Source organism: Heptranchias perlo, chromosome 22 (genome assembly GCF_035084215.1).
Source record: "Heptranchias perlo isolate sHepPer1 chromosome 22, sHepPer1.hap1, whole genome shotgun sequence".
Lineage (NCBI taxonomy): Eukaryota > Metazoa > Chordata > Chondrichthyes > Hexanchiformes > Hexanchidae > Heptranchias > Heptranchias perlo.
In genome coordinates this window covers 43161264-43188130 of record NC_090346.1, presented here as the reverse complement: position 1 = coordinate 43188130, position 26867 = coordinate 43161264, and the positions used below count along the sequence as shown (strand labels likewise).

General features: G+C 40.7%; 1 protein-coding gene across 1 annotated transcript in view; it reads right to left on the bottom strand.

Moving 5' to 3' along the window:
• LOC137340713 (RNA exonuclease 5-like) overlaps positions 1–26867 on the bottom strand; it is a 36406-nt gene that overhangs the window by 7337 nt on the left and 2202 nt on the right. The window contains exons 3-16 of the mRNA XM_068003404.1: positions 25304–25419; positions 24254–24380; positions 22660–22756; positions 18933–19100; positions 18429–18517; positions 16086–16201; positions 14622–14760; positions 13136–13230; positions 11386–11488; positions 9974–10140; positions 4589–4709; positions 3277–3402; positions 2185–2322; positions 1124–1216 (exon numbers count right to left, since the gene is read on the bottom strand). Of these exons, the coding sequence (XP_067859505.1) occupies positions 1124–1216; positions 2185–2322; positions 3277–3402; positions 4589–4709; positions 9974–10140; positions 11386–11488; positions 13136–13230; positions 14622–14760; positions 16086–16201; positions 18429–18517; positions 18933–19100; positions 22660–22756; positions 24254–24380; positions 25304–25419 (1695 nt within the window). The remainder of the gene's footprint in view (positions 1–1123; positions 1217–2184; positions 2323–3276; positions 3403–4588; positions 4710–9973; positions 10141–11385; positions 11489–13135; positions 13231–14621; positions 14761–16085; positions 16202–18428; positions 18518–18932; positions 19101–22659; positions 22757–24253; positions 24381–25303; positions 25420–26867) is intronic.

Sequence of the window (26867 nt, the reverse complement as noted above, 5' to 3'; positions counted from 1 at the left end):
CCTCTGTGTAAAAAAAAGTTTCTCTTGCTCTCTGTCCTAAATCTCTTACATTTTAATATTATATCGATGAGGGGTTTAGAACAATCGCTGGAAACAATCTCTCTGGGAATTTCCTGGAGGTTCTCTTGCTCTGCTGCTGTAACTTTGATGGAAACCCCGTTTATGGGACTTCCGTCGAAGTAATGGTGGCAAAGCAGGAGAGGTCAAGGAAATTCTCGGCATCTGTTTCTATCTGTCCGTGCCTAAATTCCTTATATGTGTTCCCAGCACATGAAGTTCTGTATTGGGACTACAGATTTGTCCCTTACTGTTAAGGCAGTAACAATGATAAATTTTCAGAAACGTCTTAAAGTAAATTAGATCTGGATAGTGACTAAATATATAATCCTCAACATCCAGAAACGGAATCGGTATCTTTTCACCAGCAAGTATCCATACTTATTCCGTCAAAAGTCCCTTCGCATTAAGAAAATTTTTTTTGGGCAATCTCACTGGAGCCCCAAAGTTCATTGGCATAGGAAATGTGCAGTAAGGGGTCCTCTTTTGAGGCTAGGGTTGAAGAAAGGTATAGAGGGGTGTAACATGCTATACCTAGCCCAGGACACTGACAGTGTTGACACTGGCTGAAAACAGTTCCATTCCTAGCACTGACACTTTACTCCTCAATAATAACAAAAAAAAAAGCACCTAAAAAAAAATTCAGAAATTAATTAAATTAATGCAAATACTAAATTAGTTACTAATAAATTTAGTTATTACAGAAGTCTTATTACAACAAATGTTTTCGATGATCCTGGTTCAAGATCCATTGAGCGCTGTCGTAGCAAAAAAAGTGGACATTGTTGCTGTGCTAAGTGCAAGAATCCAGGCAATATTTCAGTTATTGTGCACAGCTAAAAATTAGACAATTGTATATGGAAAATACAGGCTACAACAGAATACAGAGGCTGATGGATTGGTGACATTGAGATGCAGGCAGTAATTCATCATGAACTGCAAGGATAAAGCTTAATAACTTCAAAAGGATGATCTTTGAGGTATTGAGTATTTACTCGTACTTTTTTGCAGCTACCGTAGGAATTCCAAAAGGGACAAAAGAGAATTCAAAGTTCAGGGTTGTTACCGTAATGAGGAATCCCTCCACAATGCTTCCGTTCAATGTATCCACAGAAAGCTGTGCACTTTCAGGCACCTCATACTCAATACGCACATGGGGCTGTAAAGAGAATGAGAAAAAAACAATCACAGTGCATCTTGTAATCCTTTAGGTATTTCTCCACTCAGAGCTCGTCTGCGTGTCCTGAACTGCTTCCAGCTTATCCTGGATTGCACTCCATCTCCCCTCCAATTACTGCTTTCAGAACCTATCTTTTCCTCTCAGACTTCCAGGCCCTACTTCCCTTTCGGTGTTCCCTGCCCCATCCTCAGTGTTCCCACAACCTGATCCATGCAATGCACCTAACCCCAGTATAGTCCCACCACTTATACCATCCATGCTTATCACGGGAAGTCGCCTGTATCAGGTGAACAGTGCTAACCATTTGCCAGTATCATAGGAGTCAATTACAAAAGGCGCTGCTTAGAACGTATTAAGCGCGCCGGTTATTTTGGGCAGTTCAATAAATTCTTCGCACCTCATTAATCCCCTGTACTTTCTTGAAATCTTGGAGGCGGACGGTCAGCTTGGGGAAAGAGTCCTTTTGAAATTGCCCCTTTGTAATTGGATTCCAGCCACTGAACGCTTTATTGTTATTGACTGTTGCGTAGCAGCAACTCAGTGACTTATAAATGCTCCAACCAGAGAAGCTGTGATGAAGTCCAAGTGGTAAAGTCCTCAAATCATGACATACATTTACAGTAGTGAGGAGGCCTTGTAAGTGGTGGGGACTGCACTTGGTAATACGTTCGACCAACCTATTACAGTTTTACCAGTCGCCGCTTATAGCATGCAAATCGTGTTAACACCAACGCGCCCATTATAAGCGGTGGGGGCTGTTCTTCCAGAGAGACAGTTAATGTCTAAAAAACAAATGCTTCTACCTCTAGTGGATTCAAAATATTTTAAAAATATGATGATGATTACATTACTCACTAGTTTTACATGATGTAGCTAAAATGGCTTGTAAGAATTACTAACGTACAAAGGGCCACCTCCTGCTTTAAGTGCGCTGTTGCTGCTTGTACCTGGTATGTTTCTGTGATAACGCTGATGGAACTGATGGAGCCACAGTTTCTGAATGTTCTTTTAACAGACTTTAAACAGAAATCCTTACAGAATGGACCAGCATACACAGTACACATCTCTGACAACTTCTGTCTCATCTGTAGAAAGATTTGAAAATAAAAATGAATTTAAAACATATAACAGAGGCTTATTTGATGTAGGGTAGTGATCTCCAGGTATCAACTAATCTACAAGTTCATTAATTTGCTCTTAAAAGTCAATGTCACTGGCGCACAGTGGCTGCAGTATGTACAATCCAAAGGATGGTTTGCAGCAGCTCGCTACCATCACTTCGACAGCACCTCCCTTCCCCGTGACCTCTACCACACAGTAGGACAGGAGCAGCAATGTCATGGGAACGCCATCACCTCAAAGTATCCCTCCAAGTTACACACCATCCTGACTTGGACACATATCGCCGCTCCTTCGTCATAGCTGGGTCAATATCCTGGAATTCCCTACCTTGTGGGAGCACCATCACCACAAGGACTGCAGCAGTTCAACCTTCTCAGGGTACCACCACCTTCTCAGGGCAACATAGGATGGGCAATAAATGTGGCTGTGCCATCTTAGCCCACATCTTGAGAACAAATTTTTTAACAAGTGCCATTGAGAACATGCAAATCCTCACAAGTAGCCAATGAAGCTTATCAGCACCTGGGAGAGATAGGACCATTTTAGCAGCTACTTACTCTGTTAATAACATTATAATTGGAAGCAGAGGCAGCCTCTGAGGTCCAACTGTAAAAGAATATTGCTGTCCATAGCAAGAGAAGACCATCTGGCTCTATTTAAGGGCAATCTTAATATTCATTTACTGTTGATCCCGAAAGACTGTAGCAAATGAAGAAAATATGTACAATATAATAAATTTGCACTTTTTAATTATTTAATAGACAAATTATTCCTCAATTTGATGACTTTTAAAGTTGAATGTTTATGTAAATAAATAGGGACTTTACAGAAAATATCTATTTTGGCAGAATCCTGATGTGATAAAAGACTAATTTATTGCTGTAGTGCGATTCCAGTTATTCGGTGTACTGTCATACCTTTTCATGAAGTAGTCCCTCGTGGATATTCATATGTAGGTTACACTCAATATATTCAGAATAAGATGTAAAGTGACTTAAACTTAAAGGGGCAACTGGGATTTCAGTCTGAGCTCGCTGAACTACCTGCAGAAAACACATTCAGGTACATTCAGAGCACATTTCAAGTATGCAGAAGAAAAATATTACAGGTTTATAAATATTTTTAATTGATTGGAGGAAAGAGTCCTTCAACATGAAAAACACAAAACAAATTACAATATACATATCACCATATTTCATTTCAAAATGCATTAAAAACTTCGTCACCCTATCTCGAAGAGAAAATCCCATTATAAAAGAATCTACATTTACCTGCAGTACCAGTTACACCTATAGGTGGCACTGTGATAGTCCTTTACAATGGTTTGCAAATGGTAAATGTCACATAACTTTAGATCCAAAACCAGTAACTATCACTGTGTATAGGAGTAGCAAGTCAGCATGCATCCACACTTGCTCAGAACACTTGCCAGATGTCCCCCTTCCTGAGTGGAAATCGCCAGCCTCAACTACCCCTACCTGCTGTGAGCGTTAGCTAGGTACCTTCTCACTGAGACAGCTGGCCAGGAAACCCTGCCCTCAAGAATGTTTCCCCAATCTAGTCCCCCTACACAAAATATACCAACTCAACTCCCCGCCCCCGCTGAGAGGGCGTGCCATTTTACCTGCTTACCGGGTTTGCCAGCCTCCGCACCAAGATAGTTTGGTGCCGCCCCAATTGAGATAGTTTCCCTGCTTTTGGGTCGCTTGGTTCCCATCCCCTCCCTACCCCCCCCGTCCAATCCCGTCTCCCATCCTCTGTCCTGCACCTCCTTCTATCCCTCCCTACCCATCATCCCCTCCCCCCTTTAATCCTGTTTGACCTCAATACTGCACTTGGTCTCGACAATGCCATGGAAGATCGACTATTATGATAAAATTATACAGAACTTTTACTTTTACATGAAATGTGTTTAATTTTTGGATACGTATGATACAGAAATACAACTCATAAAAAGAAACATTTAAAAGCACAGCCTGTTTTACTTATACAACAGTTTGATTGTTAATTGTGCCAGTGTTATATCAGTTGTACTGGCTGTAAATGAAGGCTCACCAGTAGAAAACAAGAATTTAAGAAAGTCTGTCATTCTAATTAGCTTGATCTGTTAGTTAGGTCCATTGAGGGCCCAATATATCTTGGGCATTTATAGAGTCATGGATAGAATTCTGAGAAGTTTTCTTTGGATACGAAATCTAGTTGAACAAGTTATGGGTTTACATCACTTACCTCTTTGTCTGAGCTACATTCAATTTTATGCCATGCTTCTTGGTGTACTAGCCCCTTCATTGCTTTCTTCGTGCCTAATAGCACTGCCTTCTGATTACCCACACACAACTTATTTAGCAAGCTAGACAGCAAAAAATATTTAAAAATGTTACACACGTTACAATAACACCAGCTTTCATTTATATAGCGCCTTCAATGTCGTAAAACGTCCCAAGGCGTTTCACAGGAGAGATTATCAAACAAAATTTGACACCAATCCACATAAGGAGATATTAGGACAGGTGACCAAAAGTTTGGTCAAAGGGGTAGGTTTCAAGGAGCGTCTTAAAGGAGGAGAAAGAGGTAGAGAGGCAGAGAGGTTTAGGGAAGGAATTCCAGAGCTTAGGTCCTAGGCAGCTGAAGGCATGGCCACCAATGGTGGAGCGATTAAAATCGGGGTTGCACAAGAGGCAAGAATTAGAGGAGCGCAGAGATCTCGGAGGGTTGTAGGACTGGAGGAGGTTACAGAGATAGGGAGGGGTGAGGCCATGGCAGGATTTGAAAATAGGATGAGAATTTTAAAATCAATGCGTTCCCGGACCGGGAGCTAACATAGGTTAGCGAGCACAGAGGTAATGGGAGAACGGGACTTGGTGCGAGTTAGGATACGGGCAGCACAGTTTTGAATGAGCTCAAGTTTATGGAGAGTGGTAGATGGGAGGCCAGCTAGGACTGTATTGGAATAATCCAGTCAAGAGGACATCAATTCCTGTCCATCTCTAAAAAGGTACCAGAGAACGCTAATTCATTTTTATTGCAGAAGTGAGTTAAACGAGTCTACTGGTATAACAGACTGCGGCAAATAACTTTTGTCAATATATAAAAAAAAGTGTCTACATTGAACGTTGTGTCTGCATATCAATTTTCAATTTTCTCAGATTTCATTGCTCTGATGTCTTTTGTTGACCAAAATATTTATTAGATTTTTTTTTTAAGTACGTTCAATGTAAATAATGCTTTATGGAGTACATTTCTAGCATAAGAACATAAGAAATAGGAGCAATAGGCCATAAAGCCCCTGGAGCCTGCTCCGCATTCAATAAGATCATGGCTGATCTTCTATCTCAACTCCACTTTTCCTGCCCGATTCCCATATCCCTTGATTCCCTTAGAGTCCAAAAATCTATCTATCTTAGCCTTGAATATACTCAACGACTCAGCATCCACAGCCCTCTGAGATAGAGAATTCCAAAGATTCACAACCCTGAGTGAAGAAATTCCTCTTCATCCCAGTCTTAAATGTCCGACCCCCTATCCTGAGACTGTGCCCCCTAGTTCTAGACTCGCCAGCCAGGGGAAACAACCTCTCAGCATCTACCCTGTCAAGCCCCCGCAGAATCTTATATGTTTCAATGAGATCACCTCTCATTCTTCTAAACTCCAGAGAGTATAAGCCCATTCTACTCAATCTCTCCTCTTAAGACAACCCTCTCATCCCAGGAATCAATCTAGTGAACCTTTGCTGCATCACCACCAAGGCAAGTATATCCTTCCTTAGATAAGGAGACCAAAACTGTATACAGTACTCCAGGTGTGGTCTCACCAAAGCCCTGTACAATTGTAGCAAGACTTCCTTACTCTTGTACTCCAATCCCCTTGCAATAAAGGCCAACATACAATTTGCCTTCCTAATTGCTTGCTGTACCTTCATGCTAACTTTCTGTGTTTCTTCTACGAGGACACCCAGATCTCTCTGAACACCAACATTTAATAGTTTCTCACCATTTAAAAAATATTCTGCTTTTCTATTCTTCCTACGAAATGGAATAACCTCACATTTCCCCACATTATACTCCATCTGTCACCTTCTTGCTCACTCATTTAACCTGTCTATATCCCTTTGCAGACTCTTTGTGTCCTCCTCACAGCTTAACTTTCCCACCTACCTTTGTATCATCAACAAATTTGGAGACATTACACTCGGTCCCTTCATCCAAGTCATTAATATAGATTGTAAATAGCTGAGGCCCAAGCACTGATCCTTGCGGCACCCCACTAGTTACAGCCTGCCAACCTGAAAATGACTCGTTTATCCCTACTCTCTGTTTTCTGTCAGTTAACCAATCCTCTATCCATGCTAATATATTGCCCCCAACCCTATGAGCCCTTATCTTGCATAGCAACCTTTTATGTGGCACCTTATTGCATCCCATTTGGAAATCCAAATATATTACATCCACTGTTTCCCCTTTATCTACCCTGCTAGTTACATCCTCAAAGGACTCTAATAAATCTGTTAAACACGATTTCCCTTTCATAAAACCATGTTGACTCTGCCTGATCATATAATTTTCTAAGTGCCCTGTTACTACTTCCTTAATAATGGATTCCAGCATTTTCCAGATGACTGATGTCAGGCTAACTGGCCCGTAGTTCCCTGTTTTCTCTCTCCCTCCTTTCCTAAAAGCAGTGTTACATTTGCTACCTTCCAATACGCTTGGAACGTTCTAGAATCTAGGGAATTTTGAAAGATCACAACCAATGCATCCATTATCTCTGCAACCACCTCTTTTAGAACACTAGGATGTAAGTCATTAGGTCCAGGGGATTCGTCAGCTTTTACTTCCATTAGTTTGTCTAGAACTTTTTCTCTACTGATATTAATTGTTTAAAGTTCCTCACACTCATTTGCCCCTTGGTTCCCCGCTATTTTTGGTATGCTTTTTGTGTTTTCTATTGTGAAGACAGTTACAAAACATTTGTTTAATGTCTGCCATTTCCTTATTCCCCATTATAATTTCTCCTGTCTCAGCTTCTAAAGGACCAACATTTACTTTTGCTACTCTCTTCCTTTTTATATACTTGTAGAAGCTCTTACAATCTGTTTTTACATTTCTTGCTAGTTTACTCTCATATTCTATTTTCTCTCATCATCAATTTTTTGGCCATCCTTTGCTGGTTTCTAAAACTCTCCCAATCCTCAGGCTTACTACTATTCTTTGCAACATTACAAGCCTTTTCTTTTGATCTAATACTATCCGTAACTTCTTTAGGTAACCACGGATGGATCGCTTTTCCTTTCTGAGTTTTTATTTCTCAATGGAATGTATATTCGTTGAGAATTCTGAAATATTTCTTTAAATGTCTGCCACTGCTTATCTACCATCATATCTTTTAATCTAATTTCCCAATCTATTGTAGCCAACTCGCTCCTCATACCTATGTAATTGGCTTTATTTAAGTTTAAGACACTAGATTTGGATTTAAGCACGTCACTCTCAAACTCAATGTGAAATTCTCTCATATTATGATCACTCTTCCCCAGAAGATCCTTTACTATGAGATTACTAATTAACCCTGTCTCATTACACAAGACCAGATCTAAAATAGCCTGTTCCCTGCTTGGCTCCATGACATATTGTTCTAGGAAACTGTCTCAAGTGCACTCGTCCTCCAGACTACCTTTACCAATTTGATTTGCCCAGTTCATATGAAGATTAAAGTCCCCCACGATTATTGCATTACCTTTGTTACAAGCTCCTATTGTTTCTTGATTAATGCTCTGTCCAATGGTATAGCTACTGTTAGGGGGCCTATAAGCTACTCCCACAAGTGTTTTCTGCCCCTTGTTATTTCTTATCTCCACCCATACAGATTCTACTTCCTGATCTTCCGAGCCAAGATCCTTTCTCACTACTGTCCTTATGTCATCCTTTATTATAAGGGCTACCCCCCTCCCTCCTTTTCCATTCTGCCTGTCTTTCCGAAACGTCAAGTACCCCGGAATATTTAGTTCCCAACCTTGGTCACCTTGCAGCCACGTCTCTGTAATGCCTATTAGATCAAACCCATTTATCTCTATTGTGCCACTAATTCGTCTATCTTGTTCGTCAATCATACACTACGAATGTACAAAAAAATTTGCTGTGGTATAAATTAGACTAAAATCACAAAAAGACTAATAAAGCAAACAAAGAATATTCTGAGCAGATACTTCATTGAAACACTAAAACATCAGTTATATTAAGAAAGCATAAAGAAATGTTACCATCAATTTTTAAGAGCTATACTCTACTTAGTGCCAACAGTAACAGTCAAGTAGCAAATAACAAAGCAAATTGCAGATTGCCAGCATTTACTATAGGAAGGAATGGTATTATAATCATTCTCCTGGGATAAGAGGAGGGGGTGGGGGGGGAGGTGTTATGGTAAGCAAGGGTCTCTTTGGAGTCAGGATTGCTGCAAGTTAACATGCCTGGCGATAAATGTTCAGAACCAAATCAACCTATTTGGCAAACCCAGTAATCTGATACACAACCAGGCAGGTCTGCAGTACTTCAGCCACTGTTATTGACCAGGCAGCCTTGTTCACTAACAGAACCCTGCAGGATGGACTGGGTCCCTGCGGGTTGGGATTCTTTGCATTTGGCCCCAGATAACACGGCAAGTCAATGTCCTAGCTGGACAAGCAGCAAGGGACAACCAGTGCTCTGTTGTGCAGTTTTAGCTGGTTGAACTCCAGCAGTCCCCCTGCACAAGGATAGGGGTCCGAAAGTTGGCTCTTGCCAACCTGTGCTTAAGTTCTCTGGACTTAAGTAAGTGAGATGTGTCCCTATGGGGCAAGCGTGTACACTCCATCAGGCAAACAGAAATCTACAGATGTGAACTTCTTAGCATCTTTGTTCTGAGAACCCTAAAGATGAGGATGGGTTTCTGTGCATCCAGCTGACCAAACAAAATGCTATATATATTAGTTACTGGACTGCTCAGTTCTTAGCAGTCAATAGCTAGTACTGCAGTATTTGTACTTCCTTTCACCATGTATGAAAATGAGTGTAGAATTCCTTTATAAGCAATAGCAGATCTTTAAGTGTGTGTGGGGGCGGGGGGGGGGGGGGGGGAGGGGGGAGGAGGCCAAAAAATGTTTTTAGCAGAAACTTATGTTATTCAAGAATCCTCCCCTTTGAGCTGAGAGTAAAGACTCAAGACTCCTTCATGCCCAATATCACAGTTCTATCTTCAAGCAGTGCTACAGAACATGTGGAATTAAGAGATAGAAAAAAGAAAGAACTTGCATTTATATAGCACCTTTCACAACCTCAGTACATCCCAAAGTGCTTTACAGTCAATGAAGTACTTTTTGAAGTGTAGTCACTGTTGTAATGTAGGAAACACGGCAACCAATTTGCGCACAGCAAGCTCCCACAAACAGCAATGTGGTATCGACCAGGTAATTTGTTTTTTTTTAAATGATGCTGGTTAGATAGTGCAATCAAACCCGAGAGTACGCCATTTGATACTGTATCATGTTTTGGGTGCAATGTGGTCAGAAAAAACTCATGGCTTCTAAGTGCTGAGCAACCTAAATATGAATTCTTTAGACGTGATAAAATGTCAAGAAATAACCTGCCACAATGGAAGCATGTCCTGCCTTGAAATCCATCTAGCCTGGTGCAGCTTGCATTCAGATGCTCTGATGACTGTTTCTCCTGGTTTCTGCCTTCAGGCTGGGGTGTCAAATCTTTTCCCACTGGCTGCGAAGCTTGGAAATTCTCCAGGTTCAGCTTTGCTATCTGTAACCAAAGTATTTGCTGAATATTAATGAACTGCACCCAATGCACAGATAGGTAATTTAAACATGCTGGGCTCTGTACACGAAGATGATAAAAACATCTGTTTATCCAGTGGAGTTGTTTAGTGACTCAAGTCCGTTTACATTCACTAAAATTAAGATACTATCAAGCTTCCAGCGGCTGCTGGCAATGGCAGCATCGGAAAGCTCAGCAAAGAAACAACAGTTTTAAGCAGCTACACAGTGAGTGACTAGGAGTACTGAATTAACATCGAATGTGGAAATTTTATGAAACAAAGCATGTATTTGAAGCACAAGGTTAGTAGCAACTAATTCTGTAGCACACAAGTTGACAATGATCATCCCGAAATTAAAAAATGCTGCTGCTACCCAAACTGCTGTAAGCTGCAAATCGCAGCTGGAAAGAAAGTAGGATAGAGGGAGGTTTTCCTGCTAGCCAGCAAGAGACTCCTTGCGAAGGAGTTCTGCTAATGAGGTCCCATACTGAAATCCACATTGTTTGGGGAGTTCTGCCCCTTGGTGCTCCCTAAAGAGCAGGAAAGTGGGACGAACTGGATAGCTCTTTCAAAGAGTCGGTACAGACACAATGGGCCGAATGGCCTCCTGTGTGGTATGATTCTACGATTGTATAAAATGGCACATTAGTGATCTGGCCTGCTGTAGTTGCCAGATTCTTAAAGATAAAAAGTACATTGAAAAGCTGTAGGTTTTGGTGGATACAGAGATACTTAAATACATTTTGATCTCCGCCTCCACATCAAAATAACAAAAACACAGTCACTTCTGTACAGTTAGTTTCTTTACCAACCTCTTCTACAATATTGTTCAATGCTGGGCTTAGCTCACAGCATCCATTTTCCAGCTGCTAGGAACGTACGACCATTAGTGGGAATCGCTAGCATCACAATTTCTAGCAGAGCCAGTCCTCCCTGCTGCCTGAAATTACCAACGCTGCAAGTTCCGGGATGCTTTCACAATCATTTGAGGCTTCAAATGACTTTGGCATTTTCAAGAACATTTGTGGTTTCCAAAATGCAGCTAACACATTTTGTGTCTTCTATACTTTTATTTTTAAAAAGTGCGCATTTTTGCTTGAATGTTGTGCTCATCAATGGGAAGCGCAGAGTCAGCATCAAGTCTGCAAAATCAAGGCGAGAGTGCTGCCACTAAGCCAAGGCTGACAACTAAGGTCTGTGTTTATTATATAAATGATTTATTAACACACCTTCATGGGTCCCTGGTTGATGAAATATTGAGCCAACTCCAGAGCTGCCTTTGCATCTTCAGATGGATCATGGCCAACCATTGTTTTTGACTGAATTTCCCTCCTGTTTGGGAAAAATTATCTACCGTGATATAGATTTCCAAAAAGTCAACAAATATACAGTATATTCCACATAAGCATTTAGAACACTAGAATGCAAAATATATTTTCTACTGTAGCACAGTCTCAAAGCACTGCTGATTCAGTTGGTGAAGTTCAAAGATAACAGATAAGCTTTGAAGCTCCTATTCTGGTGACTGGGAACTGGCTTTAAGTTGGTTAACCACTTGCAGCGCTTCTAAGAACACTTAACCAACTTCTAGCCAGTTCCCAGTAACTGCCGAGAATGCTGCTTTTACTCATGCATAGGTGGGATTCCCTAAACAGGTACACCATGCTTGCTGGGGAACCCTCTTTTAAGCTTTTGGATTGGGATCAGGAGTCAGGTTGGGCAATGGCTGTGGGTACAGTTCAAAGGGGGCTTAAGGTAACAGCAAAGGCTAGAGTGAGTCAGGAGGGGCAGGAGGCCAGGTAGGCACCAGATTGTGAACATAGTGCTACCTACCTTGAAGATGGGAAGACTCAAAGTCAAGTATAATGGTACGTTAAGTATAGGGATGATATAGACGTAACAGAAATAGGTATGACAGGAAAAAGTTACAGGCAGCAAATGTGATACAGAAAAAGCATGCATGCATTTATATATTAAAATAGATATAGAGATATAAATTTTGGGTGGGAATTGCTCTGCATTGTCTGAGGAAGACTGATGGTATTACATCCCAGGGAATATGAAACATTACAGAAACAATTCTAGTTCTGCCATAATGAACACAAATGCATTTCAATGTCACAAAAACACTGGAATGTCTGTCGATACAGCAGGAATGTTCACCCTTGAATCATATTCAAGCTGAGGCCCAATCCTGAAATCCAGGGTTAGTGTTATGATTACGGTTTCCTAGAACCATTCCCTTTACACCACAAGGCAGATCCTTCAAGCGCGAGCTGGACCTGTTTCTGGCTGGGGCAGAGATCACCTCTTACAAAAGGTAGGTAATGCATAGAATTATCAGGGCCAGAATGATCTCCTGGACCAGTTTCAATCGCCACAGGGGTCGGAGAGGAATTGCCCAGATTTCCCCCCCCCCCCCACATTGGCCTGGGCTTTTAATCTGGTTTTTCACCTCTCCCAGGAGATCACATGGTTTTGGGTGGGGTGGGCACAATTGTTGTGGGACAGGCTGGATGGACCAGAGGGTCTTTTCCTGTCTGTTATTGTTTGTATGTTCGTAGATCCATGAATCAGAAGCCCCAAAAAAGGCCTCCTTTGCTCTGATGACTCCTACCCAGCTCACCATTCTAAAGAGTAGCTTTTTCCTTACCTACCTGCCCTGCAAATAAAGTATCAGAAACAAACATAGTGGTCATGCATGCATACATGATTTGTGACACTTTGTTGCAGTTTCATCTTAAATTTGCTCCACTGGCAGAGGAGCAACAGGGCATGCAGGTAGGGGGAATCTACAAAACAGAAAGCTGGGCTGGAAATGTAATAAATGCATGGAAAAAAATTCTGGATAGGGCACTGGAGGCCAAAAATGGCTAATGAATTCACTAATAATAGTGCTCATAATTTAAAAACACATTTCACCTAAAGTAGCCCCTACCCCCACCGGCACTATTTAAAAATAAATCTCAATGATCTCACCCTAGAACTTGTTTTACCAAATCTTTCAACTTAAACCTTCGACCAAATTCTCTGGCAAAAAGCAGTGATGTGTCAATAACATTTGGATGAATCATCTGTAAGGGAAATGAATTGCATTCAATTACAAAATTAGTATTCAAAATATAAATGGCAAAAAATTTATATTAAATAAATTTAATTCATGAACTAAACCCATTTCCCATGTAGCACCTGCCGTAGTTACAGAATATGGCCTGTGTCAAGACAAGACCGCTGAGCGACTACTTAAAGTCACAGTTTTAGTGGATTTGAAATCAATGCTTTTTAAAAAATCAAGGATCGTTATCTGTTGAAACTCAGTTCGTAAATGTTTCAACAGAAAAAAAAATGTCGATACACAAAAAACAAAAATCACAATTTTTTCTTAAATGTGTATTTGACCCCATCAATGCAAAGGCAGAGGTTATGGATTAGAACATGTATCCACAGGGCACAGAGCGACAGCATTAATCACTCTTGGGTCAGATGCAGCATGTATCTTATTACTTTAATCTTAAAATGGTTTGTTCTCCAAGTTTAGAAGAGCATCCTCTTCCATTTTCTATAGCCTCATTCACAGACTGATAAAATAATGCCAACTTTTGATGGCAGTTTGCTAAGGGCAATCAGGGTTCTATGACGTACATAGGACTCAGATGCACACAGGACCCCATTTGCCATTTTAGCACACTCTGCGCAGTATTAGCTGGTGGCCCAGCTGAAAAAGAGCTCACAGATAAGTTTTACTGTATTTTTGTGGGGCCGGGAGGAGCAGGAATGCTTTTCCGGGCTCCACAAAACCAGCCTGGGTCATTGTTGCCCCAGCTCCACCCCCCCAACATACTTTCTTCCTGCCTGGAGGCCAGGCCGTTCCAGGGGGATCATTTTCTGCCTTCAGCCCACCAGCTGAATTCTAACAAGGTATTACCGGGCATTCCACCGACTAGCATCCCATGGTCCTGACCAGTGCAGGGGGGGGGCGGGGGGTGATATCTACCCCTAAATGTTTTCTTTAAAATGGAGTTTTCTCCCATCAATTTAGTCTCAATTGAAACCCAACTCCGAGAAAGAATTTATGTTTATATAGCGCCTTTCACAACCTCAGGACACCTCAAAGCGCTTTACAGCCAATGAAGTACTTTTGAAATGTAGTTGCTGTTGTAATGCCAGAAACGTGGCAGCTAATTTGTGCACAGCAAGCTCCCACAAACGGCAATGTGATAATGACCAGATAATCCATTTTCGTGATGTTGGCTGAGGAATAAATATTGGGCAGAACACCTGGTCCAGGTGAAAGAACAGTGAACTAACCCAGTGTATTGTTAGCATTATCAAAACTCTAGAAGAATACATTGCGTAATTAACTATATTCAATCCTTAAGAGTCATGATACTGCTCAGTTCTAAAATCTGTCTCAAGTCCGTAACAATTGTGTGCAGAAAATTACAAAGACATGTACAATACTTACTTGCAAAGCTTTCAAGTCATTGTTTAAAGAGTGCCCCACAAGGACAGCATCATAGGGCAAGATCTTCTTCAGCTTGGCTTGAACATCCTTCAGTTTTGTTTTCACTGGTATCAGCATCTTCCAAGTAATCCCAGAGAACCTGAATATACAGTTTGTGACAATGCTGAACCTCCTCAATTTCAGTGTAATTACAAAATTAAAAAAAGATAAAACTTACAAATACACGATTTTTGCTTGAGATTTAGCCAAAGAATTTATGCACGATTAAGACAATTTTTGATTATTATGCATACCATCCTCTTAATTGCCTTACAATTCTACTTTAGAATAAAATAGAAAGAAACATTTATATAATTCTGAAAAGTATCAACCTAATGGTAACTCATATCTCTGAGACTGTCTGACTGTTAGAGACATTGGGTTGAGGTTACCACTCACTGGTTATATTATTGGCCTATTTGAAGAGGGCTTACCAGCTCTCACCAATAGGTTCAATAACAAAATAGGGTTGTGCTGCAGGTTAAAATTAGATGCAATGGTTTTTGAGTTTATGAAGTGAAATAGCAGCAAGAGTTTAAAGAGGATTTTATTTCAATTGCATTATTCCATGTCGTCACCAGAACAAACCTAATAGAATGGGGAATTTTCAACACAGTTGTTTATTTAGTATTAAATCATGCAAATTAATAAGGTCAAGCAGAACCGAACTCTGGAAATGCTTTAACTCTGCTTATATTAAAAAAGTCAGGATGAGTTTATTGGGTTTTATTTATATTACATATTAAAATCCAATAACATTCTGTCACAAAGGCTGTATTCCTGGTTGATATGTGGCCCATTAATACTTTAGTCATACCATTAAAATGTCAGATTGCACAGGCTGACAATCGCAAACACCACTGATTAGCTTCAGTTTCACATAGTCCATAAAGCATATTAATGTGACATTAGAAAAATACTTTAGAATAAAATAGTAACACTTCTGACCTAAGAAATAATCTCCCTAGCTTCATGCAACGGACTTCTGCCAACTACCATTATACAGAACAACCACATTTCACCATCAAATACTCAAATCCACATCACAGCATATCAAACATGTTTGCATTTCACAATATTACTAACCAAAATACACTGCCCTTGCAACCGCTACAATACATAATACTCCTGAAATGGTGCAACCAATTCAGTCACTTTTCCCTACTATGCTATGACCAACAATTCACACAATACAACTTGGAACTCCAAGATATCATCTAAAAGCACTGTATGCTTTCATAGTAGAAACTTCACCACATTAAAAAATACAAAACTGTGGCAACCACAAATAGTTACAGAAACATCAGCACACTTGATGAGAAAGGGGCATTTTAAAAATTACATTTGTAAAGCAGGCCTACATATTTTACTAAAATTATCTATTATTTCAAGTGTCCACTATTAATCTAACAATTCAATCATTACCTGGTGAGGTAGTTGAGGATGTGGTTGTCTGGCTTCACCAGCTCATCCATCAGACAGCATCCCTCCGCACTGACAACGGAGACTCGTGTCAGCTCATTCCCTTTCGTAGTCAGGCACTGCAATAATCCAAATGAAGACAACAATAAAGTATCTGCAATTAATTTCAATAGTTTGATGTAATAAGAGTAATAGTAACTACTGCAGTGGTGGAGCTTATTTGGACGTATTTCACAAGGTCAAGACCATAATTTAAGGTGTCAGCCTTGGCTCAGTGGTAGCACTCTTGTCTCTGAGTCAGAATGTTGTGGGTTCAAGCCATACTCCAGAGACTTGAGCACAAAATCCAGACTAACACTTCACTGCAGTACTGAAGGAGTGCTGCACTGTTAGAGGTGCCGTCTTTCGGATGGAATGTTAAACTGAGGTCCTGTCTTCCCTATCAAGTAAAAGATCCCATGGCACTATTCAAAGAAGAGCAAGGGAGTTCTCCCGGTGTCCTGGCCAGCATTTATCCGTTGACCATAACCACTAAAACAGATTATCTGGTAATTTACCTCACTGCTGTTTGTGCAACCTTGCTTAACTAAATTAGCTGCTATGTTTCCTTACATTACAACAGTGACTGCACTTCAAAAGCATTTCATTGGCTGTGAAGGGCTTTGGGACATCCTGAGAACGTGAAAGGTGCTATATAAATGCAAGTTCTTTCCAGCGAGCACCACACGTAATATTCTTATTGTATACTTGATAAATGTAAAAAAAACCCTGTTATTTTACGTCAAAATTACAGCACAGAAACAGGCCATTCAGCCCAACTGGTCTATGCCGGTGTTTATGCTCCACATGAGCCTCCTCCCTCCCTACTTCACTTAACCCTATTAGCATACTCTTCTATTCCTTTCTCCCTCATGTGCTTATCTAGTTTCCCCTTAAATTCATCTACGCTATTTGCCTCAACTACTCCTTGTGATAGTACATTCTTACTACTCTTTGGGTAAAGACATTTATCCTGAATTCCCCATTGGATTTATCAGCGACTATTTTAGATTTATGACCTCTAGTTTTGGACTCCCCCACAAGTGGTAACATTTTCTCTACGTCTACCCTATCATTATCTTAAAGACCTATCAAGTCACCCGTCAACCATCTCTTTTCTAGAGGAAAGAGCCCATGCCTGTTCAGCCTTTCCTGATAAGGATATCCTCTCGATTTGATTTCACCCTTGTGAATCTTTTTTGCACCTTCTCCAATGTCTCTACATCCTTTCTATAATATGGAGACCAGATTTAAGTTTAAAATGTTAAATTTTGTTGAATCATTTTGTATTTTCAAAGTAACACTAACATTGGTGGTTTCGACTTTGATGAGGTTCCTCCATCAACCCTGCAATCGGTGTTTGTTGGTTCTGAGTAAAAGTGAGGCATGCCTACATATTTCACAAAAAATAACTAGCAATGAGTGAAGGATGTGGTTCTCAGCTTCAGGTGTGTTAAAGAGTGCAGCACTCAGCTTTATGAGGGTGCAGTTGGTTGTATTTTCACCTGAGTCAGAAGGTATGGTTGGAGACTAAAGCACATAATCTAAAGTTGACAGTCAAGTACTTAAGGAATGGTCGGAGGTGCCATCTTTTGGATGAGACATTAAACTTAGGTGAAGTAAAAGATCTCATGACACTATTCAAACAGAAGCAGGGACATCATCAAAAGTAAATTAACTGGTCACTGATCTAATTTATTTTGCTGTGTGCAAACTGGCTGCCATGTTTGTCTACATAACAACAATAACTGTTTCAAAAGTAATTCACTGGCTGTTCTGGCACTATATAAAATCTTTATTCTTCACAGAGGAACCCTGTTAATGAAACGGTCTGTAAAACTTAACTGCAATAATATGAGGTCAGGGAGGGAGTTTATGCATTAGTGAAGGCACTCATTGTTGCAGTTTTTAATAATGAAGCAGTTAGCTTCCTCATTATTAAAAACTGCAGCAATGCATCACTTGTATGGCACTTGGAGCTGTGTGTTGTGGGTGGAGGAGATAAGTTCAGCATACTCTCTAAAATCCAATGGAATTATAAATGACACATTAGGCTGTCCTTACTGGGGCCAATGCAACACACTGCACACATCATGTGCTATAAGTAACAAAATGGGAAAAAATAAGACTCATTATTTCTCCATCATTGAATTTCCTCCACAAACGTACCAGAATCTGAACTCACGGGCAGTTTGTTATACTATGTGCTCACGTCCACTCATAACTCGGTCAAAACTGTCCGAATTCCTCTTGCTTCAATTTATAACTTCTAACTGCTGCGGACATCAAACCTGGAAATTAACTTACCATTTCACAGTCTAGGCCCAACAATGGACTGTTGTCAGTTACTTTAGATGTGCAACCACTCTGAATGAATCCTTCAGAACCAGGAATGCCTAATACATTTTGAAAAAGAAAGCACAGGACAGTGCTTACATACAGTGGTTACATAACCAAAGCAGCAAAATAAAGCCATTTAACAGTTATCGTACATATAATGCAACATAATTCCTTAACATCCAACATCTTTCAACAGGATAAATTCAGTAGCTAAAGCAATTTACAGAAAGGTTTCTTGTTTGTCATCTTGGGCACGTTACCAAAAACATATCCAGCTATCAGGGCAGTGAAAATACTGTCAAGATCACGAGGCACTAAGAACCTAATTATGAAAGTGATCTAAATACAGAAGCAGAAGTATCTAGGATAAGGGTGGAAGAGGCCCAAAAACTTAACACAGGTATTGTTTCAACATTAAGGAACAATAATTGGGCAAGGTTGTGTTCAACAGTGTAGGAGAAACATACTGACCTGCGACAGGATAATCATTCTTAGTCAGCTCTTTTTCACTCAGCAAGTAACTGGTCAAGCCTCGTTTCTTGCTGCCATATTTAATAATGATGGGATGATTATCAAGACCTGGTGGCCCGTAGCTATTATTCTCTGTCACGAGGCAATGTCCATTCACTACAGGGGTCTCTGAAATAGATAGCAAAATTCTTAAGTATATTTTTCTTAACTGAACAACAAAATATTCATCTGATTTTACTTCCCCCCTCCACATTCTACTCCCCCCTCTTTAAGCCCATCTGTGATATTTGTATTTGATATGAAAATATTTACATGTGTAACTATTACAAATTTTGTGTCTACCTCAGATATTCTTTCGGAAATAGTGGTGCTCATTACTCCCTAAGAGGTTTGAGTGTCTTATGTTCAGGAGTGTGCTCGTACAGCCCAATATCTAATTATACAATATCGTAACCCAGGCATGTAAGAATTTGATCTGAACTGGACATTATGGGGTAGAGATTAGTGTTGGGCGGGTATCGCACCGACCGCCTGTTACATGTCCCCCCTCCCACCATTCGATATTCAGTTCTACTGCAGTCAGTGGAATTGAACATCAGGTTGGGCTGTATAATGGGCGGCTGATCCGATACCACCCGAGACTGATTTCTACCCCTATGTTTATCGCATGTGCCTGCACGCGTGTTTCTCCAATCTTCTCAATGGTGGACTATGAAACACTTGGGAAGACGAGGCCGGGTACGAATTGTTAAGCTGCTTTATTTCACTGACAGCAAGTGAACATACGGAGCAACAGTCAAAACAGATTCCACCGAGTTACTCAAAACTCACTTCTCGCCTCGGAAACATGAGAAAAAAAATAATAAACCATGTATCCTGTCCTTTTGTGTACTGACTCATTTATTTTTGGCATTACCTTTCTTTCCAACTACTACTAATGGCAAAAACTGACCAGCTGCATTTTTAGCTTCCAGCTCTGCGCCTCAGGCCTACACACCACAGTGCCTTGTTTAAAACCTGACTGCCACCGACAATGGGTTTTCCCTTCTTTTCTGTTAATTCTGACGCAGGAAACAGAGGGCTGATGTCTCTGACACCTACCTGTGCAAGGATTTGCCATTAGGCCTTTCAACCAAACTGACTATCCCCTTGCCCTGGAGTATATTCTCTGCAGATACCTCATGCCACACACGCATGAACAGAAATGTCCTCACTGCGATGGGTGTGAATATTTGTTGGCCACTTGATCATCTCTGCAGACAATGTGTTGCCCATTCCTAGTTGCCCTTCAGAAGGTGGTGATGACTGCTTAATGTCCTCGGTCATCCTGGCTAATGGGCCTGGGTTAAGACAGATCCTCAACGTATCAATTTGAAATAGACTGAGTGCTGACATTCTGGCTTGAATACACATTGTCAAAGCCTGCAGCCTCTCTTTTTAAACCTGTGCAAATTTACTTTGTTTCACAATACACTCCTTAAACGTAACTCAATACCAAAGTCCATCCCATGAAGAAAAAAAATCAAAAATATGAAACATGATATTAACACAAAGCGACTACACATTTTGTGGAGACACTACGGGGAACAGAATACTGGCAGAATTTTCTTGGGGGAATACTGTGTAGGATACAGGTAGTTACCCCGATTCTGGGATGCTATGGGTTTTTTTTCAGCCACCATGGCAAGGGTATCTCACTTTAACATCTCATCTTTGTTTCCTTAATACCCCACCAGGTTGTCAGGAGTTCGATCTTAAACCATCAGCCGTCTAGTCTAAAACTTGAAACCACAGGTCTTTGCCGCCAGGCCTTAGCCAGGATGACAGTCTTTGGATAACAGGTAGTTAGGCAGGATGACGCCCGTTGGTTCCTTCTGCCATTAACTGGAGATGAAGCACCTGACTGCTGCACAATAATACATGCAACAATGCAACTGAAAACTGGCGAAACTCAGCTTCTGATGTCAGGTAAAACTGAATTTCAGTGATGCTCAGGTACGACCTCATGATCCTCTAATTGGGAGTGCAGTGCTCCACCACCGCAGCTACTCAGACATCCCAATAAGTGGGCCTATTCAGTTAACATTTGACAATGATGACTATGTCAAAGAATTTTTTTATTCATTCATGGGATGTGGGTGTCGCTGGCAAAGCCAGCATTTATTGCCCATCCCAAATTGCCCTTGAGAAGTTGGTGGTGAGCTGCCTTCTTGAACTGCTGCAGAGTGTATGGTGAAGGTACTCCCACAGTGCTGTTAGGTAGGGAGTTCCAGGATATTGACCCAGCGACGATAAAGGAACGGCGATATATTTCCAGGTCAGGATGATGTGTGACTTGGAGGGGAACGTGCAGGTGGTGTTGTTCCCATGTGCCTGCTGCCCTTGTCCTTCTAGGTGGTAGAGGTCGCGGCGCGGGTTTGGGAGGTGCTGTCGAAGAAGTCGTGGCGAGTTGCTGCAGTGCATTTTATAGATGGTACAAACTGCAGCCATGGTGCACCAGTGGTGGAGGGAGTGAATGTTTAAGGTGGTGGATAGGGTGCCAATCAAACGGGCTGCTTTGTCCTGGATGGTGTCGAGCTTCTTGATGCTTGATTCTTGAGCTGATGTAACACATCTGCAGAACTTCATCAGCTCTCTGGAAGCTGAAATGTATTTTTTTTAACACATTCTCAGGATCTGGGCACCATAGGAACAGCCCCTTGAGCCTGTTCCGTTATTCAATGAGATCATGGCTGATCTACATCCTAACTCCATCCACCTGCCGTGGCTCCATATCCTATAATACCCTTGGTTAGCAAAATTCTATCGATCTCAGATTCAAAATTAATAATTGAGCTAGCATCTACTGCTTTTTGTGGGAGAGAGGCATCGCTGGCAAGGTTGGCATTTATTGCCCATCCCCAGTTGCCCTTGAGAAGGTGGTAGTGGCCATTCTCCTTGAACCGCTGCTAACAGATTTTTGGTACAACTGAGTGGCTTGCTAGATCACTTCGGAGGACAATAAAGAGTCAAACATATTGGTGCAGGACTGGAGTGACATATAGGCCAGACCAGGTAAGGATGGCAGGTTTCCTTCCCTAAAGGACATTAGTGAACCAGTTGGGTTTTTGCGACAATCCGACATCTTCATGATCCCTTTTACGGATTTTTAATTCCAGATTTAAAAAAAACTGAATTCAAATTCTCAAACTACCATGGTGGGATTTGAACTCATGTTCAGTGATTGTACCAGGCCCTAGATAAATACTCCAGTAACATAATCACTATACTAAAGGGAAGCAATTGGACTGTACATTGGAAAGTTCTCTCTCAAATAACTTTTAAAAAAAGATTACTTATTATTTTTCCTGTACCCAAGGAGAAACTTTAACTTTTCACAGTGGCAGTATATCTTTTAGGAGGCTTATCTTGTTAGGTCTCTAATCCAGTTAGGATACAGTCTTTTTATTGACTTGTGCAATGGTCCGTCTGGTCATCAGGTGGAAGTGAATCCCCCCCACCCCCCGCCTTTCCTGACTGCCATTGCCGATGGCAGAAATCCATTGCCATTAAAGTAATAATCAGCTTTGGTACAAGTGAGAGAGAAATAATGTGACTTACTTCCCCAATGGGGAAAGTAATTGTAAGTAATAAGATTTTGTTGTTGTTGTAACAGGTCAAGGAAGAATGCTGCAAAGTAGAATTAGTAAAATTTACTTGAGAACCTTTTTTGTGGTTACGTCATTACCATTGACCAGTGGACCCTTGCTGCCTTGTGGAAGCAATTTCTCAGTTCCAAAAATACGAAGCAGAAAATCGTCAGGAGGAGGGGGAATGCTAAATCTCTGCAAATAAATAGAAAGATGATTTGAAGATTATTTCAACAATGGAAACATAAATGTGATTTTCTGGGTACTGGGGATATTCTGCAAGGAACTGTTCTTTTTACTATCATGCACAAAGTATGTTAACATTTTTTTTTGAGGGCACGATGCCTTTTTGGTTAGAAACAAATTTATCAATTTTCTCCCCTTCTCTCCCGAAGGGAACACACGCTGGAGTACAGTTTCATGAATGGTGGCAGCTTTCTGGTACCTTGGCCCAATGGGCATTCTCCATATGTGAATCTATGCAGTGTCAGCAGGTAATTTGACCACGTGACCCAGCCAAGTGAAATCCTATCCTTACCTAATGTCCAAACCTGTCTATTTTCCAGCAAAATGCACTGTATGAAGACCGGGAGCGGGGAACCTTGGCTGACTTTTCCCCCTCTGTAATGTTTTGGGATTGCTGACTCTGCGTCCACTGAAGGATCTTGGTGACATTTATATTGAAATGGTGATATTAAGTTAAATTCAGCTCACAGAAGGTTAGATTCACAACTAGCCAGTTTCTGGGAAATGTGGATTGGAAATCAGATAAAATGGGCACCCAGAAGGGTGCTTTCTTCATTTCACTCCAACTTGAGACAATGGAAGTCTTTTAGACATCCCCCACCCTGTAAACATTCACTCCCATTCTTCCAAGCACAGCCAGAATTAGTTTCATGTGGACCCCGAGGGACAGCAGTAGCCAGTTTAATTGGCAGCTCAGTTGGCTAATCTTTGAACATGGAGAGTTGGAGAGGGGGGGGGGGGGGTCAGAGGTCAAGCCCTTGGCTTCCTGTCCAGCTAGGAAACAAGGTTACACATAGTCTGCAGAGACGGTGAGCTTTGGGCTGGCAGGCCTACAGAGTGAGAAATCTTTCTCTTTAAATGCAGTGCAGACCAGTTTCAGGTAGCTGTCTGGCTAGCAAGTTATATTTAGCCTGCTAACAGGGATGGTGTGGCGTATTTCTTGCAATGTAAAAAAGTGAAAGAAAATTTGAAATACACAACTTCAGAGTAGACTGTGTTCAACTCCCTTGCACTGTCAAACTCTGTCACCTCTCCAATAATTTCACCAATGATACTAGCATTAGCCACTGCTTAAGAAAAATATTCAAAAAATCAGGATAAACAAACTGTAAAAATTATGTTCAACTGTTTGATTTTTAAAAAGCACAATAGTGAGACATAGGAAGAATTTCTTTAGAGTGGTGAGAACGTGGAACCTGTTGCGACATGGAGTGGTTGACGCAGATAGCAATGACAAATTTAAGAGGATGCATACATGAGTGAGAAGTAACAGAGGGATATGGGGGTAGGGTGGGAAGAGGCTTGTGTGAAGTATAAACACCGGCATAGACCAGTTGGGTCGAATGGCCTATTCTGTGCTATGCTATGTAATTCCCTCTTCAAATGGGTCAGAGTACATAGTATCTTAAAATGGATTTCTAGATGCAACTCTAACACTGAACTTACACATTTGAACCTTTTCCTCAGCTGCTTAAATTGGAGATAGTATCTGTAGAAGTGCATCTGACTCATTCCATGTAGAACAATCACTGCTACTCCTTTAAGTTGTTTCTGCCTGTGAATTTGGCACCAGCTGTAGGAAGAAAATGGCATTACAGTATATTCCTGCAGTCAAACACTTAATGTTCATCTGGAGTGTTCTCAGAAGCTGCACATTCAAAGAAAGTTCTTGTCTGTAAGTGGAAAGTAACTTTGTCCTAGTTCTTGATCAATCAAAAGCAGCACTTCATATGAACAAACAACACTTCTAAGCACAAAGATGCCTTGGTATGCACCCTCAACCAGACAGCCAACTATTTCATTGGTATCTCTCAGCCCCAAATGTTCAGTATTCAAAAACATTCTCAAGTGCATATATTCTATTATTTTTGTTTTGTTTATAATTTACAGAGCTGTAATGAGGGAACTCGCATCACTCAATGGCTGATTGGGGTCAAACAAGTTACTCAAATTCAAAAATAGAAACAGAAAATGCTGGAAATGCAGTGGATCAATCAGGATCTACAAGAGAAAGATGGGTTAACATTTCCGGTGCACCCCTTTATTGGTGTGATTTATGCCTCACTAAACACAGTGTTGGTGTCAAAAACGGTAAATAGCTCATGTGAGTTTGTGACAATTATGTGAAAATCCTGAAAGCTTTCTTCTGCATAACCCACTGCTCAAAGACCACCTATTTTTCTCTTTACAATTTTTTTTGTTACTGCATTATTGCATAAATACTGTAATGATTATTTTACATGAAAATTGGAACCAATTCTACATAAAAAAGAAAGTGATGCTATAGACCTTGCTGCACGTGGAACTAAAGGAGAATGCCAAATGGCTGCACCCTTGTATTGAAAGAAACCAAGGTAGCACCGATCTTTGGACACCAGCAGCTTTGCTCACTTGGACCAAAACTAAATTGAAGCTCAATGTTGAATGGTCTCTTACTGTGGCAGAGTTGACCGTTAAACATCTGGAATCATCTGGGAGCAAATAAGTATACATTACCTGGGCGGAGAGATTCTCGCTTCTCCCAATACAGCATAGTTTATTAGTTCACACATCTGTTCATGAGTAATGGCACAGTGGTTACTTTCCGAGTTGAGAGTGAAAATGGAAGCATCCTAAAAGAACAAATATAAAAGAAACAGATTATTATTCTGGTACAGGGTCTACAGAACTGTTTTCAAAATGGTGAATTAATTGTTTGATAGTAGTATATAACGAATATAGTTGCTTTTAAATTTTTTTTTAAAAAATCAATAATTCTAAAAATGTGAAGCACTGCCACAGATTGCAGAACTTGAATTCGTGCACATGATTCCGAATGCAGCGACTTCAATTCAGATATCCTTGCAGGGGAGGTGCAAATAGGAGATAAGACACATTCCTATAGGCAGGACAGGACAATCCTAGGGAGATCTGCAGCTCCTAATCACCTGCTCAAAAACGGCATGATGCAAGTAGGTATAAAAGAGGAGACCAGGAGAAAATATAACTTACTAAAGAAAACTACAAATAAAAAGAAACCGCAAATGCTGGTAATTTGAAAAAAAAGGTTCTTTTTCTAATTATTTAAGGAGTTACAGTAATGGCAGGGGTACAAACATTTATTTTTATAACTAGTGTAGTCCATGAGGGGCAAAAATCTTTACTTACCGAACTGCTTTATTTTTAAATTAAAAAGATTGTGGCATAAAGGATTTCAATCATGACCTTCTTGGGATGCTTATTTTAGTTGAATTAAATAAAAATAAGATAATGTAGCATTAAATAATTCTAGCTCTGTGCAATGGAGTGGTAGGGAGGGGAGATACTAAACTTCTTCAAAGGACAAAATCAAAGAGGTCTGATGATAGGATGGCATAGTGGAGTGAGGACCTGGGTTTAGACCAGTGATTGTGTGCACTGGGCAATTCCATCTCAGTCAGGGTGTGTTACATGGCCCAGACTGCCGTAAACAGAGGCGTTAGAGTGAAATGATTAAAAATGGTGGTTAAAAAAATCTGACTTGTAAATACAGACTTCACAAGGAGCCGGTGGAAAGTTATTTTGATTAACTATCAATAGTTTGACAAATCTGTTCAGAAAAAGCCCAATTCTTAGATCAACTTCATTAAAAAAATACAAAGATCGGACATGCTTTTGTATCTTTCAAAAAAACATATGGGTAGATGTGGCTTATTTTCTCCATACCATAGAACATTCTCTGCAAAGCAAGGTTTACAGCGGACCTGATTTCACACCTTTGTTACTGCCACTCCGCAGTCGACCCCCTGGACCAGTGCCAGCGCCAGCATAGCCCAGGCTGGCTTTCCTTTCCTGATCTTTGTACCTTTGATGACAAGGCTGGGATCTGAAATCATGGGCAGATCCTATGTTCTGCTATTGCCATGGGAAGAACATTGAAGCTCCAATGCAAAGTGCACAATGGCGGACAACTTGAATTTGAACGGTCAAAGTTATCTATTCACCAATAGTTTCCTCTCCTAAGTTAGCTCATTTATTGGTAAAATATCAAGGTATAAAATTAACCTGTAACTGAATTGCTCATTTTAAAAATAACCACTTT